The following is a 22,030-nucleotide window of genomic DNA, read 5'->3' as shown; positions in this document are numbered from 1 at the left end:
TTGTGTGTGTGTGTGTGTGTGTATATACACTTGTGTGTGTGTGTGTGTGTGTATATACACTTGTGTGTGTGTGTGTGTGTATATACTTGTGTGTGTGTGTGTGTGTATATACTTGTGTGTGTGTGTGTGTGTGTATATACTTGTGTGTGTGTGTGTATATACTTGTGTGTGTATATACTTGTGTGTGTGTGTGTGTGTGTATATACTTGTGTGTGTGTGTGTGTGTGTATATACTTGTGTGTGTGTGTGTGTGTATATACTTGTGTGTGTGTGTGTGTATATACTAGTGTGTCTGTCTGTGTATGTGAACTGGCTTTTGTGTATGTGTGTGTGAGTGTGTGAACTAGTGTTTGTGTGTGTGTGATCCAGTGTCTGTGTGTGAACTAGTGTTAATGTGCGTGTGATAAAGTGGCAGTGTGTGTGAACTAGTGCCTGTGAACTAGTGTCTGTGTGTAGTTCACCTTCTGCCGGGTGGTCATCCAGCTGCGTATGGTTGGTACAAGGACGGAGCCGAGCAGGATCTGAGCCGGATGGTAGATCAACAGAGGAACTGAGATCAGAGAGAGATGCTCGTAGCCCTCAAACACAATCTTAAGCATGGGGATACCTGGGGGGAGAGAGAACTAAATATTTGAATATTGTCGTTTTTATTCCAAACATTCTTCTTCCTTGTCATAATGTGCCTGTATCTCTAGCCTGCAGCAGAGATGAACAGCAGTCTACAGAGATCTGGTAAGCTTGCTTCTTTCTAACTTGTTTTTTTCATTTCCAAACTTAAATTCTTCATCTCCAAATGATGCCGACTCAAGCGGCATCATTTGATATTGGAGAAAGACTTTGGTGGTCCCCTTTAACATGCAGTTTGTTTCTAAATATCTTATCTGGATCAGAAAAACACACATCAATCAGAATGCTATTGGATCAAAATTTTACTTAGTTACTTACAAGTCCAATGTGTGTGTGTGTGTGTGTGTGTGTGTGTGTGTGTGTGTGTGTGTGTGTGTGTGTGTGCGTGTGTGTGCGCGCGTGTGTGTGCGCGCGTGTGTGTGCGCGTGTGTGCGCGTGTGTGCGCGTGTGTGTGTGTGTGTATACCTACCCAAAGTGAGAGACTTGTGAGTGGAGCAGAATACAATGGCGACTGTGTCTGCAGGGCTGAATCCTGAACCCGACCTACAGAAACAAAAATGGAAATGAAAACCTTAATCCATCACTCTCTGGATCATTTTCACACTCCTCTGAACTCTGATTTATTGCTGTGCTTGTGTATAAACTTGCTATCTGTATATATGCAGCCATCTTTACACTTGTTGATCTTAATGTGAGACACTTTTGCACATCACACTGACAGCTGTAAACTTCCTATTTCCACTCTTACTGTTTCTGCACATAAACTCCATATAGACTACTACTTTTCAAATAGTTCTACTGTTACTTCTTCATTTTAGTATTTGTATTCAGTATACGCACTGCATTAGAAAAACTTGAAGCAATAGTATTTCTGCTCACGAGGCAGTGTTTTGCTTTTTCGTTTTGTTGGATTAATAAAAACAACACAACTGATCAGATTTGGATGTTCTCATTACATTGTTTGACAGCAAAAAATATGTTATGGCTGTTACACCACTTTGCTGCAACCCATATGAATTGTAAGTAACGTAAAAGAGGAGGAGAGCAAGAATAACAGAGGAAGAGGAGGAGGAGAAGGAGCCTCACCTGGTGGAAAAGGCAAACGTGAGCAGCATGAAGCTGAGCTGGATGGAGAAAACTGCAGTGAACAACAAGGGAGACAAACTTCAATTTAATGGTAAACAATAATCCCCTCTGTTTGCATTATAATGTGTCATTTTGTTTATTATACCTGGACTTAGACGGGTGTAATTTAGTTTGTTTTAAACCTTTTATAATACCATTGTTGTATTTTTTTGTAGGTCAGCTAACAGTTATACTTTGCTGTTTCTTTGTTCATTTGTTTTCTAGTTCATCTGAACACCATCACACCAACAAAAGAGTAATAATATTTTTTAATTTAGTAAGTATTAAACAAACTAGATTTAACATGTTAATTATTGAGCCGAGTTTGTTACCTTTACACAGAGCCAGGCTAGCTGATTCCCCTTGTTTCCGGTCTTTGTGCTAAGCTAAGTTAGCCGGCAGCTGATTGTAGCTTTGTACTTACTGTACAGACATTAAAGTGGTATCGATAATCTCGGCAAGAAATAGAGTAAGCAGATTTCCTATTCATAGTTTTCACGTGACGTCACATTACAAGGAAAATGCTCCCTTCAACGGTGGAAATGTGGCAGCGGGTGTATCTTTTTCTTGAGCTGAGAAGTGACCCAAATAAAATTTAACGGCTTTTACGACGTCTCTACTGGGGAGTACGGTGTGAGCCTCTACTTTGGTCTGTTGTTTTGCCCTCCAGGTCACTGCGCATGTCACATGACTGTTGAATTTTCTTTTAATAGAAAGTGGATTTCAACTCAGGCACCAGCAACCCTTTAACCAACACATCTTTGAGGGTACTCACTGATGAGGACGACCAGCAGCAGACTGGTGGGGTCCAGCTCAATGTTGGGGTTACTGAAGGTGTCACAGAAAGTGGTGTAGATGATCATGAGGAGGACGGCGCTGCTGACGGCGCCAAACGGAGGCTTTCGCCTCTCCAGATACTCCCTGACGAAACCACGACACACCTGCACACACACCCACCCCGAATAGAGATTTACAACTCTGCAAAGATTCATACATATTTAACCATTTCTGTACCCCACCCACACACACACACGCACACACACACCCCCCTACCTGACCCAGGATCAGAGGAACCACCACAGTCATGAAGAGCTGAGAGAAGATGGAGGAGAAGGGAACGGAGGATGAAGAGCCCAGCTGGAGGAGGAGAAACAGGAGAAGATAAAATGAGGCCAACCAAACATACATAGTCACATTATTTACATGTATTTATTTACAGTATCTCACAAAAGTGACTACACCCCTCACATGTTTTAAGTATTTGATTATATCTTTTCATGTGACAACACTGAAGAAATGACACTTTGCTACACTCACTTTTGTTGCCAGCAGTTTCGACATTAATGACTGTATGATGTGTTATTTTGAAGGGACAGCAACTTTACGCTGTTATACAAGCTGTACACTCACTACTTTACATTGTAACAAAGTGTCATTTCTTCAGTGTTGTCACAAAAAACATATTTACAAAAATGTGAGGGGTGTACTCACTTTTGTGAGATACTGTTTCTGGAGTTACACATAACCAGAAAACCTTATGAGGTAACTTAGCAGACTAAAGCTTCAATTTGTTGCGCTGCCCCCAAATGGCCAACACGTCAATTAATGCAGGTTTAAAGCAAAAGTTTGACATGTTAGGAAATATGCTTAATCACTTTGTGGCAGAGAGTTAGATGAGGACATTGATGCCACTGTCTTACCTGTATGATCAATAGAGGGGTTGGTGCAATGGATAAGATGCCTGCCTTTGGTGCAGAGACCCAGGTTCAATCCCCCACTGTGACCCATCCACCATTGTGTCCCTGAGCAAGACACTTAACCCCTCGTTTCTCAAGAGGCGTGCGACCTCTGACATGTATAGCAATTGTAAGTCGCTTTGGATAAAAGCGTCAGCTAAAGGAATAAATGTAAACGCAGCAGCTGGTTATCTTACAAAAAAAAAGTGTGAAGTGTAAAAAAAACTACAACAAACTTTACTTCACTGTTTTATACTGGGACTATATATTCTGTGATTTACTGTAATGTCCCTCCCAGCCAAGAAGCAGTCCGGCACATGATCCCTTGTAAAACATGAATTGCTGTTTTCACATGTTGGTTTTAATACAGATTAAACGAAGCCAGAAGTTTTCAAAGTGGGAGGGGAAACAGTTTCAGGGGAGGCTCAGTAAATGAAAAAGTATTACATTTGTTATTAAATTAGTTATCAAAAGCAGATCACACAGAATTGCCTACATGTGTAATTTGATTACTTCATGGTTACAGTGGTTTTGGGACAGTTTACAGTCTTTCCCACTTTTCCAGAGTCAGAAACTAATAAATGCCTTAGGACAGACCTTTTTTAAATATAGGTGTAGTCTGAAGTTACATCAAACAGCAATATTAGGTTATCTTGGCTCAACTGCTGAGTGTCTATGGGATCAAACATCATCATCATGATCTCATGGGGATCCAGGAAATGAGCAAAACCACGCAGGTGAACTAATGTAGTGTGACGTGGGGAACCTTTTTACAAACATTTTGTTTGAAGGGAGGCCCACAGTCTCAGACTGAAAACCCTCTGAGCTAAGCTAAGCTCTTCCAGACTGCAGCTTCATTTTTACTGTACAGAGACGAGAGTGGAACCAGCCTTCTCATCCAACTCTCAGCAAGAAAGCGAATAAGTGTATTTCTCAAAATGTCAAACAACTTCTGCTTTAAAGTAAAGAAAAATTATGTTTATGGTCTCACGGTTTCTGTGTGTATTCATTTGTAAAAACAAAGTGTATTAAACTCAGCGGGTGTGACTCACAAACAGCAGCAGCAGCGCTGGAGTCACAATGATTCCCTGCAGGACAGAAAGACACGATTACAGCTTCAGCTCCCCACAGAGCTCACGCTGATGATTCATTACTGCTGCACTCATTTAAAGGAAAACTCCAGTTTCATGAGATCTTACCAGGAAGCTTCCAAACGCTGAGTTGAAGATGGCAGCAGCCTGGAGGCACACACACACACACACACACACACACACACACACACACACACACAGAGAACATACCAACACACTGCTTATTCCTTTCCAGTATTACGCCATTTGTCAAACACTGGAGGATAATGACCTGCTTACGTGTGTCTGTGTGTGTGTGTGTGTGTGTTACCTCGTTGCCTCCGACAGCCTTGGTGAGAATTACAGCCGAGGAGACCGGAGGGGGCATGCAGCTCACCGTCTGTAACCTAGGCAACCACAGCAACAGGATGAAGAGGAGGATGAGGCGGTGGGGGGGTGCAGTGAAGAGAACGAAGGACAAGAATCATCATCATCATCTTTTTCTACAGTTCAGAAAATGTTCCTTCCCCTGCCTTCCTTCAAAAGGTCAGAGGTCAGGGTCTGCTGACACACATGTGGGTGCTCTCCTTTTGCAAACGTAATAATAAACCCATTTAGCGCATTAACTCCTGCTCAAGCGTGTGTAAGTTTTGGAGGGGTGAACTGAAGTTTCTTCAAATTTTCCAGTTTCCATCAACCTTTTCTAATGAGATGCTTCAATATGCGCATAAAAACGTTGATGAAAACACGACTAGATTAGATCATTAGAATCTCTTTATTACTGAAACAACAGGAGGTGAGGGAGTTATAAACACTGTAAATACAATCTGCAGTTAGTTTATGAAAGACCACAGGTGCAGTCTGGTACTTTTCAGGCTCAGGGTGGATACTGTAGAATTAATAACAACTGCCACGCTAGCAGCACGGTTCTATGGACGGCAATGTCAGTAATTTTTACCTCACAGATCACCAAACAGAACAAAGATCAGCAAGGTAAAATGACTGTATTCATGCAGTGGAGTCTGGCGGCTTTATAACGGCTGTTTGTGGTTAAACAAAAAGGATCTTACTTGTTAAAAGGTCCATCTCTGATGGGATCCTTTCCATAATAATTGCAGTATAATAACAAACTGAGCCTGTCAGTGGCAAAAACAAGCACTTTAGTGGACGTACTTTGACAGGGCGCAATTGCCCTGGAAGAATTACATTGTAGGTCTGTTTCACTGACCTCGCTCAATACTGGACATAAAAAAATAGTTGTCCCTATCAGTCACATGGACAAAAACATGGGGAAAAAAAGGTCCAGGTTGAAGAATGTAGAAGTTTCTCTTTAAGGGATTGGACTATTAGTGATTATGACAAGCTGCAACCAATTTAGGCTGAAGGCCAGAGGAGTGAGGGCGGGAAGAAGCATAATTAGCTGAATGGAAAGCACACCTGGTGTTTGCTCCTGTCTCATAGTTAATGTTTGATTTTGTGGCGCCCCCATGTGGTGTGGAGTGCAATTACACCAAAAGACAAAAAGCTGCTTTTAATGAAAACTTGACTATTTGAGTTTCAGATAAATTTACATTTACATTTATTCAGTTAGCTGACACTTTTATCCAAAGCGACTTTCAATTGCTATTTATGTCAGAGGTCGCACGCCTCTGGAGCAACTAGGGGTTAAGTGTATTGCTCAGGGACACATTGGTGGGTCACAGTGGGGAGTTGAAGCCGGGTCTCCCACACCAAAGCATGCATGTTATCCACTGGCCCATGACCAGCCTTGTTTTTTATTTTTATTTTTTTATCTCTTTTCACTCAGTTCAGACAGTTTTAATTTTAAGAGGCACACAGGAGGTCTGTTCAACACACACACACACCATCGCCTGTGGTAGCAGTGAATGTGGGTCCTTGTGTCCGTACATAACTCGCCCTTCAGGTAAAGTCAGGCATGGACCTAAATAAATACTCTCTCTCTCTCTCACTCTCTCTCTCTTCCTACCCTTTGAGCAACCATTGGTCGATGGCAGTCAGTGCGAGCACTTTGAGCAGCAGCCAGACGGCCAGTGGGAAGAAGATCAATGTGAAGGACTGAACAAACAGGTGAAGTCGAACATGAAGCAGCGCGCTGGTCAACTCCTGCAGAGAGAAGCAGAAACTTCTATCAGACTTTTATTACTCACATGAATCTTTTTCCCAACAGCAACTGCATCCATCACGTTATATAACAAGACATAAGTGTCAGATTTTTTTTACCTCTGTTTTCAGTGACAGGCCGCTGTTGAAGAAGATGAGCGAGACGGCAACGTACGCGATGGTGATCTCTGGCTTTAATGGACCTGAGAGAGAGAGAGAGAGAGAGAGAGAGAGAGAGAGAGAGAGAGAGAGAGAGAGAGAGAGAGAGAGAGAGAGAGAGAGAGAGAGAGAGAGAGAGAGAAATGTTTAAAGCCTGATTTTGATGACAAACACTGGATCGCTTCACAAATCTAAGGTAGAACATTCAAAACAATTATGATAAAATCTTTTTTCTTTCTTTCCCTTTTCTTCAACAAAATAATTAAATCAAACATTTATTGACGATATATTGAACATCTATTAAAAATTATATTGCTTTAATTGTCATTATCATCATTATTTTATTGCCCAGCACTAAGATGACAACATACTTATCGCTCACTCTGAGTCAGATCTGCAGAGCATCCTGGATGCCTTTATTAAGGCGTACCAGATGTTAACAAATTTACATTTACTCATTTGGCAGACGCTTTTATTCAAAGCAACAAACAACATACAAGCATCAATAAAGCATCAATATAGTAAGAGATCTACAACTGACAATACATATTAGTAAGGGCAGCAATAAATAGTAAGAGCTAATAGCACATACGGCATCAATGGGGTAAATACCAAGTGAGAGAAGTTACTCAGAAGTGCAATCAATTCAAGATAATTGTAGGGGACAGAAGAAGAAGAGCACAGAAAGCGCATGTTTGAGGTTAGGGGTGTTATAAGAGAAAGTGTTCTCGGAAGAGATGAGTTTTCAAGAGCTTCTTTTAATGGCGTGTGGTGGCTCATTCCACCATCGTGGTGTCACAGATGAGCCAGGCGGCGTTCGTTGGAGGAGCGTAGCGGCCAAGAAGGAACGTAAACTTGTATTATGGAGTTTAGGTAGATGGGTGCAGACCCAGTAGTCACTCTGTATGCAGCAGTAGTGGCTTGAATTTAATTCTGGAGGCCACGGGGAGCCAGTGGAGTCATGTCACTCCATTGCTCAGTCACTGAGCAATGGAGTGACATGAGTCCTTTTTGGATGATCAGAAACCAGACGCGCTGCTGCGTTCTGAACCATTTGTAAGGGTTTCACCGCACAAGCTGGATGACCTGCTAGGTGAGAGATAACCATGGCCTGTACCGGGTGCAGGGTGGCATACTGAGTGAGGTAGGGCCTGATTTTTACACTATCACAAGTCAAGCTAATAAAGTGAAGGTACTCTTCCAGCGATTTAGTGTGTGCACTGCACTCTTGTACTCGAAAAGCATGTGACGGCCCAACAACTGAGTTCTGAGCGGCTGGGCGTGGGCAGACGTATTATTCTGGGGGCAGTGTTGGTTAATCGTGTCAATTTGATCAGGTTTGTAACAGAAAGCGTGCTGAAGACACAGGTGGAGCAACAGAGCAGGATGGGTTGAACAATATACTACAGTAGAAGTAGCTGGGGGGATGACAGAGTCCTTTGAGTTTAGGGATTGCTGATAGTCTTTGCTGGCTCCTTTTCTGAATGTCCTTTGTATGCTGGTTGAAGGTAAGCCACCACCATCACCCGCCACAAACTGCCATGGACAGGCCCGACACTCACCTCACAAAACAAGAGCTGTGTGGGCAACTAGAAAAAGACCTCCACAGGGCCTTTTAAAAGAAAAGGCAGAACCAGAAAGTGAAATCCTCCACCACTAACGCTCTGACAACCACACACACTTCTGGGCCTCTAGATGATGTGAGATACTCAGAATCTATTTAGAGTTTTTAGAAGTGGGTCCTACTTGTATAATGTGCCATACCGACTCTAACTAAATCCATATTTCACATTTTCTGTAACTCTGAAACGTAGAACAGACAGTTTTAGTTTTTGTTATCATGTCTTGGGGTGGCTGGGACCTCTACTGAAATAAATTATATTAACTTTTAGTGTTTATTCGGACAAATGTGTTGTGTGAGGGTTGTTTCATGACAGCGACATTTGAAGGAGAGGAGAGCATGTAGCCTTGCCAGTAATTAGGTTTCTATTTTGACACTTTACTTTAAGCTAGATAATTTAGACATGGTGGTTATTATATTTTTAAATTATCATAGACATCCAAAGGTGTAATATGGGACAATGTTCATTCCATTGGGTCAATCCTTGTTTTTTAGTGATTATATATTCCTTTAAAATCTCCATGTCAACTAATCAGTACTGAGGAAGACCGTGAGATGCAGTTGAAAGCTAAAGGGGAAAATACTTGTAAGAGGACTCTTAAAAGTTACCTTGTCAAACTAAATAAATAATAATAAATAAAATAATAATAATAAATTTTAAAACATGCAAAACATTGGTGACATTTTGGTTAGAAAACCTATAAATATATTTAAAAAAATTATTCCCATAAAAATGGAGATATAATGCCAAATGTATTTTGGCACTAAAAGTAATAGTCTTAATTTAATAAAATGTTAATAATAATCAGAAATCACAGACTGTGTCACTTGTACATAGACTCACTCTGTGTCGCAGCAACAAAGAAGTAGTTTTATATATGCGTTCTGTTTATTTCTGAACAAAAGCTCTTGGCTACAACTTCTGGTGTTTGATGCCGGAGTTTATGAGGAGCACCTGAAGGCAGCATCCCAACAGTAGCAGCACAGGACTTTATCTAATCTACAGGACAAGATATGGAGGTGTGACTGAGCTGACCTCTGCTGTCTCTCACAGCCTCAGAGATAAGACAACTTAGTGAAATTACAACTGATAAAATCTGTATCATAAACTTAAATTCCACTCATGTCAACAGTTATGGTCACAAACCAGAACTACTGAGGCTGTTTCAGGTGGGTCTAGTGGGTTTAGTGGAAAGTTACTTAACCCTGAGAAGAAGGGAAACTCTAGTTTTCCGTTCCAGAAATATAAGTAACTTAAACTTGAATCAATGAATAATTATCTCTATCACTCATGATGTGACTGGTCCCACTGATGGAACATAATTCATATCATATTGGAGATTATATTAATGATAATCTGAGTGAGCAGGATGGTGTTAGAAAGTGAGTTGTTTTTAAAAAGGTGTTTTGTTTTAACAGGATTTAAGAGACTTTGTTTAAATTTACTACATAAGTAGCTGAAATAAAATCTACTGAATGTTGTTGAGCCAAGATCCAAAATACACGTTTAAATCTACTGTATTTTAACTTAACTGGATCAGACTGTGAGCCAACAGTCATGTCTCTGTGTATGTGTATATATAGAGAGAGTTTTAAACTCCCCTGTATTTCATCCCGATCAGATAAAGCTGAACAAATATATTAAAAATGCACTGTCGGCAAATACACAGTCAGATTCCACCACTTTCTCACACATTATGTCAATGTTAGTCTGGTAAATAATGAATTTATTAACACTGAATAACACTTTGTTGTGTTAACTTTTTGACACGTTGCCCTGCTCTGACTGAGGTCCTTTCTTTAAAGATGGACGTGCACAGCCTGCATATAGGCTACATGCATTAATATCTCAACGTCCACTGGATTAAAATGGAGGCTGTGGCTTGTATTTACCTGTTGCCAAAGCCAATCATAGTATCGGATCTCTGGCCGCGATCAGGTGTTCCGGAGTTTTCCATTTCAGGATTCATCAACTCAGAGCTCAGTGTCAGTTAATTAAACCAGGTTTCTTGAACGCACACCTGACATAATCCACAGAGAGTAGCCTAAATAAAAAGATACGGTGTAAGCAAATGACATAAGATACCCAAGGGAGCGGTGAGTGACAACCGAGGTGTGTGTGTGTTTTCATTACTTCTGGTAATGCAACGTGTCACTGCCGTGCCAGGTAACGAGGAAGCCGCCACACACAGAGGAGGCACTATGAGAGAGCGCCTTCTACCCGCACTGCTGTTCTAACCTGACAAACGAAACTCCATGCAGAAAACCGCGACATTTACAGTAACCATCCGTTTTAACAAATATACCCATTTATTATACTTTACATTTTAATGTTAACATTATCAATAACATACCACCTTTATCTCGGCGTATATCATGTACACGAAGTGAAACGTATTTAAATAGAAATTTAACATTGTGCAATAATATTCTTGTTATTCCTACAGTTTGACGCGACGCGAAACAGTTAACCCAAGTTTAAAAGTTGGCAGTTCATTAAAATTAAAATGCTGGCTGGTGAAAAAATCCGATGCTGATTTCTCCAGTGACTCCTGACGGTTAATTACATGTTAAATTTATTTCTCATCGAGATCATGTGTGACCAATAAACCAACAATAGTCTGCCACCAACGTGCCACAAGCAGCCACCTGCTAGTTAATACAACACACTGTTTGTAAGACAGTTGTATTTACAGACAGCAGTTATTTTCAAAGACTGTAGTGAACTTTACTGGAGGTTAAGAGCTGGAGGTAAAGTGACTCCGATTCACTCACCTCCTCTGACACCGACGCTGGGTTGCAGTTTGGCCGATAAGATGACCAGCACTATCCCGATGATGAACCACTCCTTCCGTATCCTCGACAAGAGGCCCATGTTTCAGCCCCGGGGTTCACCGGATCACCCCGCCGGCCCCCGTCTGTCACAGCCACCGGGAACAGAAGTCGTAACAACTCTTCAGTTTCTTCTCTGGAGGTGTTTCTGTCAGAAAACAGAAGCACAGCAAGCGGAGCCACTTCCGGACACGTGGGACACAGAAAGACCGTAAAGACTGAAAGAGAATCGCATGTTTGTTTTTTGTTGCTTTTTTAAATTACCGTGTTACAGGCTTCTTATACACAGTCTATGGTTACAGGTAAAAGTAACTTATCCAGTACAAGTATGACATAAATGAATAAAGTATTGCATTATATAGCTCAGGTCATGTAAAGACATACCATGTTTTAAAAGTATGTTTTAAAAAGAGAAATAATAAAATCATAAATATATAAAGTAATTTTAGCAATTTTCAAACTATTTAATGATAACTAAATACTGCTATATTTTTTTTACAACTATCTTAATTCTGTAAACAAACTTTAACTAGTAAATAAAGTTTTGTAAAATACAATTTATTTTTTTTTAAATGTCAAATATCTAATGAAATATGAAAAAGTTAGCAAACCATAATCATAATAAAAAACTATATATAAAAATAAATAAAAATGTAAATTGAAAAAAAAGTTTATATCAAGTAGATAGCCACAGTGATAGTTGGGATAGAAATTAAATAGGGTTGGTAATAAATAAAAAAAACTAAACAAAGGAGGAGTTAATAATTAAATAAAATATTAGGTACAAGACTGATTATTACCAATAACTTTATGATGAGTTAAACCAAAATACAATTGGGTCTGTTTTATAAAAATAATAACAAGTTGAACAAGTGATGAACAAGTTGAATTAGTTATATATATAAATAACAATAATAATAATAGTGTAAATCAAAAGAATTTTAACAATTATTGGCGTATTATTTTTTAATTACAAACAGCAGTTTTAAATACAACCAATAACAACATCACAGATTATATTTTATTCAAAAACATTTTTATTCTGTAAAACAGTAAATAATCACTGCCTATAAACAATATAAAACTGTTCACAAATTAAAATTTTAAATGTGAAAAAAGTATGACAGATGCTTTTCTGAAAAAATATTGTATAACAAGTTTAGATAGCATTCAAATAATTATTCAGAATTTCTCTACAAACTATCAAACTGGCCTCTGTTTCAAGCTTAGCATCTACAAAGACTTCTAGAGTAACAAACTATTCAAGTTCAGCATCACGGCCTTTTCTGGCTGAGATGGAGGGTTTTGTATATGGTGACATTTTGCCCTTCATCCTCCTCCTCTTCGTTATTTCCTCTGCTCAGAAACCTCTGATGTATAGAAAGGACTAACCGCCTCCGCTGCTGTCCACATGATTAGAAACATGCAGAGTTCTAATGAGATGATTATGTTTGTTTACTGTCTGTTTATTTGCTAATTGCCACAAAAACAGGACAGAGCACGCTCAAACCAGACAGCTGATTAGGGAATCTGCAATTTCCACCATTACGTCATGTTTGTTTTTTGCAGCTGTGGTAACTATTATGCTGCCTTCATGCGTCTAGGAGAAAGTCTGACATGTCACACTTCCAAGTTGTCAAGTAGCCGCTGGCAAAATGTTCACAGGCTGTCTTGGGGGCCAAAAGGTCTTCACCGCTGACCATGTAATCACCATGTCCCTGGTTCGAGTGTCGCTGGAGACCTTTGCTGCCATGCCCCACCCCCCAATATTTCCTGTCACCCTTTAACTTAATGGTAACAAATAGAGCTAAATGCTAACATCAACAAAGTTCACTGCTAAAATTTTCTAATTAGCACAGGTACAGCTGATACTGATGGTGACTGATAAGTATTTTGGTCATAAACCATAGTCTTGGACAAATTAAACATTTGTCCTGATGATGGCACTAGATGAAAGTCAGAGAATCACCAAAGTTTTTGCAATTCATCCTCTGGGGGAATCCATCCAATAGTTGTTGAGACATTTCACTCAACACCAACTCATGGTGACGCAGGAAAAGCCAGCAGTTGAAAAGTGTTTAAACAGATTATTAAACAGAGTTGGATTTGTTTGTTCTGTCTGCAGTGTGTAAATGTTGAAACAGAAATGTCAGGACTGTATGTACTACTTTTTCTGTTTATTTATTGTAAAATGCCAGTCGATGCTAACAATGCATGAAAGGCTGAAGGTGTGTTTCCCTACATTCCTACACCAAGCTTTCCTTTTTATAGAGCATCTGTATCCACCATTATCATTACCTGGTGATGAGTTAGTACCAGACAGCAGCAGTATTATCTGTTGAGTCTGTGCTGATTTCCTGACGTCCTCTGGTCTCTTTCCAGGCCAAGAGGCGGCGCACGGCGGTAGGCGTGGCCGACACCACGTCAGCGCTGTATTTCCTGATGAGGGAGTGAGCGCGAGCACTGGCCACCAACACCTGACAGAGCCACAGACAGACAAAGCAGCATGTGAAGGTTGTTGGGTGGGAGATGTTGGATAAACTCTGACATGGAAGATGAGTGTAGTTTCTTTCTGTCACTGTTCATTATACTAATGTCACGTTTTGAAATTGAAGGAATATGCTGTTTTACTGATAACAATTTAATCAAGTATCCCAGCAAGTCATCCAGTCAGACGTCCTTCATTTAATTATTTACACCTGTTCTTACTGTGAAAAGTGCAGGAATGAAGGTGTTAAAACGTCTTCAGTGAAAAAGGGTGAGGTTGGCCTTCTTTTATTCCTCTTCAACTGTTGTTCAGTGCATTGTATCCAGGTTTAATGAGCTCTGTACTTCTCTCCACTCTTGAATTATTTAAAATGTGTTACACAAAGCCCCACAACAATTGCAGAAACATTTTTTACCTGTGCTTTCTGCAGCAGAGCCACATCCTCCAGGTCGCAGGCAACTTCATAACCCTGCAGGAAGTACTCACAAGCTCTCTCATACTGACCCTACAAACACACAGAGAGAGAGAGAGAGAGAGCTTGGTAAAAAAATAAAACCAAAAACCCAAGAACAATTTTGTATTTGGGATGTTACATTTGTAATAATTTCTACAGGATGTCTTGTGAAGTTTGTCACTCAATAATTCTAATCAAATCTGCATAGGTGATTTGATAATCAGTAATTGTCAAAAAAGGAGGGAATCATCATGCTAATTGGGATATGTGTGTGTGCGTGTGTCACCATCGTATAGTAGATATTTCCCAGATACAGGTAGGCGTCCACCAGGTTGTTCTGCAGTCCGTTGTTACGGGAGATGTCAGCTAACTTGTTCAGACACTGGACTGTCTCATCTATGTTTCCCTCACTGACACACACACACACACACGCACGCACGCACGCACGCACACACGCACACGCACACGCACGCACACGCACACACACACAGACACACACACAATATAAACATGTGTTTAGCAAGCAGGCTCTGACAGATTCATGGATGTTGAAACTTATGCAGACCCAGATCTTAATAACCTTACACACAAAGGACACAGATGTGATGTATGAAGTTGAAGAGATAATGTGTGTGTGTGTGTGTGTGTCTACCTCTCTAAAGACTTGGCCATAGCCATGTAGGACCTTCCCAGTTTGTCTTCATCCTGCAGTGTGCCATATATCTGAATGCAAGTGTTGAAAAACTGGAAACACAAACGTGCACAGACACACGCACAATTGTATCACCGAGTGAGACATTATAGCTCTTAAAGGGTCCGGTGGTGATATTCTATATTTTTTTGTCAACAAATCCCATGAAAAGACCAAAATCGACAATAAATGCATGAGTTTATTTGGACTCAATCCCGCATAAATCATCCTTCTGCTCCAAATACTCACCAGAGCACCAACTTTGGATTAATACTCCCCAACAAATGCACTATTTCCTCATGTTTGATTGATAAAAATGAACGTGAGCAACTGTATTAAGAAACTACTGAACCTTTTTTAAATGAAACTAGATATTAGCTGTTTTGAAAGATCTACATTTCTAGTAGGGATCAATGAGCTTCAAGCTGAGTACCACAGACAGGAAGTCAAAACGTTTTGAGAGACGAACCAATGCATTGTTGACTTTGGTCTTTTTAAGGGATTTCATGGCATTTATACTAAAGCTTTACACACACACACACACACACACACACACACACCTGTTTGGCTGTGTCATGGTGTCCTGCATTCTGATAGGTCAGTCCCAGTCGATAGGAGGCCTCCCCTTCGATCTGTTTGTCTTCAGCTGAAACAGACATCAGTGACTTCACAGCTCTCCTGCTCTATTGCCACCATACATTACATGTACTCTAACAATGGGTTGGTCAAAGCAACATCTCGTACCTGTATTCACATGCCATATTATATATCGTCCAGCAGAATCCATGGATCTTAGATTTTGTTGATTTTATATTTTTAGGAATGGCAGTGTTCAACGGTCGGCCCATCACTTTGGTCCAGACTAAAAATTCTCGCAACTATTTGGTGGATTTCCATAAAATTAGGTTGAGTGATAATCCCTTTAACATTTCATATAGTTAAATGTTAATTTGTACTTTGTTTTATATCAGTTAATAAACCTTTGTGTTTAGTGCTAATTAGCAAACGTTAGCATGCTAACACACTCAACTACTGTTGAACATAGTAAACATTACATCTGCTTATATCAGCATGTTAGCATTGACATTGTGATCCTGTTAGCATGCTTTATTGTCATTTCCCTGGGTATACGCAGATTGAAATGAAAGGTTGTTTCTCATCAGCTCCCTTGCAGTGCATCTAGCATGGCCATGGACTCTTAGTCCTGTTATGATAAACTGAAGGATAACATGCCCCTTTCTGGGTTGAGAAAATTCTTGTACTTCTTAAGATGAATAAACTATTTAAAAACTTACTGATTAAATAGATTTTATGGATCTCTGTCTGTCTCTCTTTCACACACAGCGCCTCCTACTTTCCAAATCTTGTATGCATTCAGTGTATTTTCAGACACACAGATACAGACAGTGTCTACCTACACTCAGCAGCCGTGCTGTAGCCCTTGTGGAGCAGCTTCAGGGCCTCGTTGTAGTCTTTGGCATCCAGCGAAGCGTCGGCCAGCCGGCTGTAAATCCTCCACAGTGCTTGGCGGGCCAGGAGCCTCAGGGGCCGACCGGCTGAGTCTATCCAGCCGCCGTCTTCTGCCTGCTTGATGCACTGCTCTGCCTGTTGCCTCGCCTGCTCCAGCTCACCTGCAGGACCGAGGGGCCACAGAGGGGACATGAAACAGTCCGATTTAGATTCACTGAATTTTATTTCACCGTTCATATTAATGTGAGTTTGTATTTATGCTACTGTTATATATTTCTGTGTTCATCCCTCCAGAAGAGATCCAGAGACTTGTGAAATCTACGAAAGGATGACTGAAGCTGTTGTGGTGAAAAAACACCTCATCAACAAACTCTATGTTGGTGATTACTTACTTTATTTGTCACCTATGTTTATATTTGTGTGTGTGTGTGTGTGTGTGTGTTAGTGTGAACACTGTCCACCTTGTTGCAGGTAGAGCTCAGCCATGCATGCCCGGGCCTCTGTTGCTGGTCTCGAACAGCCTCCTTGCTTTCTGTCTACACAGCTGTGGTAGAAATGAAAACTGAGCCAGAGGTCCTCCGGAGCCGAGAAGTACTGACCCAAAACCAGACGCTGTTCACACACCACCGACCAGGAACCTGCACGCACGCACACACACACACACACATACACACACACACACACACATAAAACACTGTACAGGAGAATCCTGTAGCCCCAATGCTGCATCATTCTATCTTGAACAACAAAACTCCATTTAGAAAATCCTGACATTTACAGTTAACATCACTGATGTACATATCCACCAATCTGACCACTAATTTAAACCTCATCAGGAGCGATGGGATTTTGTTCAGCACACATTATTTACACCAGGCAGCATGTATTTAAGTGAAAAGTGACATATTTCAGTCAGTTCGCACACATAGTGTGTGAGTGTTTATGTCTTATTTTCTGCATACAAATTTTGTGTGCGTGTACCGATCCTTTCAGCCTGCTCGGCCTGGCACAGGTGCAATCTCATTGTCTCCAGTTTATCCCATTGTTCGTCCAGCGGAGTCTGAAGCCTGACAGCTGAACCTGGTTCAGCCGCAATCCTCCGATCCTGATCAGAGCTCAGCAGTCCGAACAGCTCAGAGAACGACCTCAGAGAGAGACAGGAGAGAGATCTTTATAGCAATGTTTCGGAAAGAAGAATGAAGAGAGCAAATTGTAGGGGCAGCTGTGGCTATCAGGAGGTAGAGCAGGTTGCCCGCTAATTTGAAGATCGTTCAATCCCCCGGCTTGGGCAAAATACTGAACCCCAAATTGCTCCTGATGGCGGTGTGTGAATGTCAGTTCTGATGAGCAGTTGGCACCGTAGCCTCTGCCATCAATGTATGAATGTGTGTAAACGGGTGAATAAATAAATAAATAAACAAATAGAAATTAATGTGTCAACAGGTTCATCAAGTATTATTTGTAACTCCTCATCACTACTTGATGACCACTGAAACAATGACAGCAGAGGGAGATACCTGTGATAGCCTTCTTGAAGCATCTCCACACAGATGTTCTGCTTTCGACTGCTTCTGAACCTGGACAGATGTGAGAACAGGAGACATTGAAGGAGCATGGGGGGAAGATCAAGACGTTACACAGGAATGTTGGATGAACAGCAGAGCTCCGGTGTGGAATAAACACAGGACACTAAGTGAAACTTGATCTCTGTGCTCAGTAAGTTATTACTTTTTAGCAGCAGAGAGCGGACTAACCTTTCTTTTTAGTGAGCTTACTGCGGCAGTCAGGGTGTAAATGTTTCCTGCTCAGTAAGTAGTTACCCTGTGTCCAGTTTCAAACTGAATCAGGGCTGAACTATTGATCGAAGTAAATAAAAGTAGAATATCAAAATCGCAGAAGCTGTAACTTGTCACAACATACCAGTAGCCTATAAATGAAGCATTTGTGGTGCGACGTCCTGGCGTATAAATCATGTTCTCTGGACGTAAGGGAACACGCTTGTTTGGTGTAGACCCCAGAAAAAAAATCACATCATCATCATTTTTATATTTTTCAAGTGAAAATGAAATGCAAAAATGACCATTCCCACTAAAATTGTGTTGGAAAATCGAATCAAAATAAAGTACTTGAACCCTTAAACACCCAGGCATGCTGCCTAAATGAAAACCAATTTACTATTTTGATCATTTAGACCAACATAAAAGTGTTTAAAATGTATTATATTGTTTGAAGAAAGGGAGCACCTAAATTACTCTTACAAGGCAGTTTTGAAAAGATGAGAGTACTATCTTATTGATACAAATACTCTACATATTCATGGACATTTTCATAGTAGAGTAAAGCTTTAAAGTAGACCAGAACAGTAATTTGGCTGATTAGCAGCAGTAAATGAATAATTAATACAGCAAAGTACAGCACAGGCCTAAATAAAAATAACAACAAAAAGGTACACACGTAGAGTACACGGGGTCACTAATTTTATCATTCTCACTTGTCGTCAAAACCAACAAGAGTAAAAAGCCAGTGGACCACCCTGTCACATCCACAGGTCGTTACTGGCAAATTACATTTAGTTTGACTGCCAGTAGTTAAAGGAATTAAAGACCTCATACATCTGTTACTGTCACCTCAGTGGAGGTAAATCCTCCTGATTCATAGAACTGACAATCACTTAGTGCTAGCATCCTGCCTGTGGAACAGCGGGTGTCTAGATGTTTGAGTGTGTTGTGGACACACAATGCAATATGGAGACAAACTGTAGGAGAATAATACACAAGAAAACCAAAAGAATCAATAAATTCTTGTTGAAAAATAAATCTGATGTGCCACCAAAATCCAACTGGTGAACTCACAGTGAAATCTCTGTCTTGGAGAGGATCTGAGAGTCTGATAGTGATCCGGTTTGGAGAGACCCCTTCTTCTGCTTCATCCTGCTGACCACAGACACACACACACACGTTTAGTTTTTTTTTGTACTCACTCATCAGTAGAATAATCTTCCACATCACCAGAACAAATAAATAAACACCCTATTTGTTTTGAAACACTCATATTCTGAGTACTGCAGTTGTACTCTACCTGTACTGAGTACTTCGCCTCTGTTTGTTGCTGTGGGCAGTAATTTCTGGTAGAAAAGGCCCCATGTGCCGCTGTGTTACCACCCCGTTCATCTTCACCTGTCAGTCAAACTGAAGAAGAGAGATGTCAGCAGGACAGACACAACAACTCTAATCTAATAATCTTGTCTTCATGATCTCATACAGTAATTCATTTTAAACCTCCTCATATCACTTTACCGCAACACTGTTACAGATGGTATTTTTGTAATATGAATATGTCTTTCATTGCTATGTCCTACTGTTTGCTGCTCAAACCCACCTTCTGCTCCAGTAGAATGATCAAAGTGTCCTGGTAGATAAGATAAAATAAAAGTAAATGTAACAGCAAACGATGGGCTACAAACAACTCTATTAATTTCAAAGAATAACTACTGTTCTGTTACAGTCTGTGGTTGCTGGCTGCTAAAACTGTTAAATTATATCTATCATCTGAGCAAACTACATCCATTAATAAAGACTGTGATTTTATTTTTACAGTTTGTTATCTTAATAATTTCTTTGGCTGGAGAATTTGATACTGCATGTCAAACAGCAAGACATAGGCTATTATCAATGTAAGATATATTTTGTTTTTAGTTTTTTCTTCTTTTTTCAAATATCACTTTATTGCTTATTATTTATATTTTATTGTTTATATGTGACTATGCTTTGGCAGCATGTTTAAACTAAACCCATGCCAATCAACCCTAATTTAATTAAATTGACTGTCTGATTATGGCGGAAAGCTAAGGAAAATACCAGTAGGTGGACCTTGAGTGGGAATTGTTTTGTCAAACCACTGTTAAAATACTTTTTGCTAGCCTAACCTTTGAGATAGCCTGGGTTAGAGGGCCTAGCCTGCTGTGGATTGTCATGACAACTAATCAACATTGAGTTGGGACTGTTTTGTAAAACTGTGCTTAGATTAATACATTATTTTTCAAATTAGGGATAACATCCTCTACTAAACATCTTATATTCCTGGCCCAATACTGGATCCACGGGGCTTAACAGAGGCCCATAAATATAAAGTTTGGCTAAAGCTCATGCAGTCTATGTTTCATTAAGTTAACTAACATCATAACTGTAAAACCTCACTTTCTACACTTAATTTAACAAACCTTATATTTTAAAGTAAACCTGTAGTAACAAACCTGTGTTTATAAAACAGTAAAAAGGTAAAAATAAACCCTGAAAACAACACAAACTCACCGCAGATAACACAAACTTTTCACCGCTGACCTGCAGTACAGCTTTCGCCGTCACCGTGGCGACGCACGGCGGGCCGCATTCCAACACTAACATCCTGCTCACTTTCCCCCGCTGTCTGGTTCCATTCAGAAATAACTGAAGATTATTTTACCACCTCAACAGAGACAAAAAGAGTAACGAATAACCACATCTTTAAATCCTCATTAATGTTGTACTTTTTTATTGTGCAGAGCGTTTACTTAAAAGTTCTAATACCACACAGTGAAAATACTCCATTAAAAGTTCTGCACTGAAAATTGAACTATTGAACTATTTTGTATCAGACTTTCATTATGGATTAATCTTCATAATTTTCTCCATTGAAAAAATTCTTATAATAGTGAGAAATGCACACCAGAGCCAAAGGTGACAAAATATTCTGATGAAAATGAAACTCCTAATTTGTAACCAGTTACAAAGTCTGGCAGATAAATATCAATTTTGATATGATATTTATGACTGACTAATACCACTTCTTTACTCAGTATCTGTCTCTCTTGTTAAATGTGTTACATTAAAGTGTACCTATATTTCATGCTGTTATTTTATATTGTGTATATACTTATATATGTACATATATATATTTATGTACTTTGATATTGTTATTTGTTTATACATGTGAATGAACAAGTAGGCTACCTGATTGCAATTGTGTTGAATTTTCTAGATTGTTGATCCTCATGTCTGTGAGCGCCTCTCCCAAAGAGTCAGCGGTGTCAAATAGTTTTAAAACAGATGCATTTTGCACACTGGCTAAATATTTACTTTGTGGATTACACACGTTTTTCTCCTTGCTTTACATATTGTCTTCGTCTCACTCTTCTTCTTCCTGTAAAGCCCTCCGTAACATCTGTTCTGAACAAACAGTTCATCATTCAGCCTAAATTCACACAGGGTGGTCCAATGAGCATCATTTGTTTTTTTGGCATGGGCACAGTGTGCAAGAAGAAGTAAAGAGACTTTAACAAAACATATGGTAAAACAATAACAAAGAGCATCACATTGGAATTTAACAATATGGTAAAAGACAAGCTGAATATTAAAACACCTTTGTATCTGCATGACAAAGATTTCCTGTATTTATTTTAAAACGGCTTGCGTGAACCCACTTTTAAAGAAACCTGGTTTAGATCCCTCCCTCTATCAAAATTTTAGACCAATTTCAAAACTGCCTTTTATTGCAAAGATTCTAGAAAGAATTGTGTCCAAACAGCTGCTCACTGTACTGGAAAATAACAAAATATTTGAAAAGTTTCACTCTGGTTTTAGGAAGTACCACAGCACTGA

At 39.9% G+C, this 22,030-nt stretch overlaps 3 protein-coding genes across 8 annotated transcripts in view; all 3 read right to left on the bottom strand.

Annotated features, from left to right (window-relative positions):
- The window catches only part of snx1a (sorting nexin 1a), a 41,047-nt gene that overhangs the window by 9,548 nt on the left and 9,469 nt on the right, over positions 1 to 22,030 (bottom strand). The window lies entirely within an intron of this gene.
- slc10a7 (solute carrier family 10 member 7) lies at positions 418 to 13,726 on the bottom strand. The gene is made up of 12 exons (XM_046037589.1): positions 13,590 to 13,726; positions 11,235 to 11,439; positions 6,800 to 6,882; positions 6,546 to 6,682; positions 4,890 to 4,965; positions 4,688 to 4,726; positions 4,541 to 4,576; positions 2,806 to 2,889; positions 2,528 to 2,693; positions 1,714 to 1,765; positions 1,097 to 1,170; positions 418 to 607 (listed from the first exon to the last, which is right to left on the bottom strand). The coding sequence occupies exons 2-12, from the start codon at positions 11,332 to 11,334 to the stop codon at positions 426 to 428; spliced, it is 1,029 nt and encodes a 342-aa protein (XP_045893545.1). The 5' UTR covers positions 11,335 to 11,439; positions 13,590 to 13,726; the 3' UTR covers positions 418 to 425.
- On the bottom strand, positions 13,448 to 20,745 carry ttc29 (tetratricopeptide repeat domain 29). Of its 4 annotated transcripts, none has more exons than XM_046037585.1 (13): positions 20,705 to 20,745; positions 19,773 to 19,802; positions 19,473 to 19,582; positions 19,247 to 19,327; positions 17,912 to 17,971; positions 17,376 to 17,539; positions 16,856 to 17,032; positions 16,343 to 16,555; positions 15,485 to 15,570; positions 14,886 to 14,977; positions 14,520 to 14,643; positions 14,195 to 14,284; positions 13,448 to 13,768 (listed from the first exon to the last, which is right to left on the bottom strand). In XM_046037585.1, exons 3-13 carry the CDS (start codon positions 19,562 to 19,564, stop codon positions 13,601 to 13,603), a joined length of 1,347 nt encoding a protein of 448 aa, XP_045893541.1. In that variant the 5' UTR covers positions 19,565 to 19,582; positions 19,773 to 19,802; positions 20,705 to 20,745; the 3' UTR covers positions 13,448 to 13,600. The 4 variants fall into 4 exon arrangements, with proteins under 4 accessions (XP_045893541.1, XP_045893543.1, XP_045893544.1 ...); XM_046037587.1 differs by having other exon boundaries at positions 19,247 to 19,324; XM_046037588.1 differs by lacking the exon at positions 19,773 to 19,802 and having other exon boundaries at positions 19,247 to 19,324; positions 20,705 to 20,724.

Source organism: Micropterus dolomieu, linkage group LG22 (assembly GCF_021292245.1).
Source record: "Micropterus dolomieu isolate WLL.071019.BEF.003 ecotype Adirondacks linkage group LG22, ASM2129224v1, whole genome shotgun sequence".
NCBI lineage: Eukaryota > Metazoa > Chordata > Actinopteri > Centrarchiformes > Centrarchidae > Micropterus > Micropterus dolomieu.
Note: the sequence above shows the minus strand (reverse complement) of the source record. Positions and strands in the feature narration are given on the sequence as shown.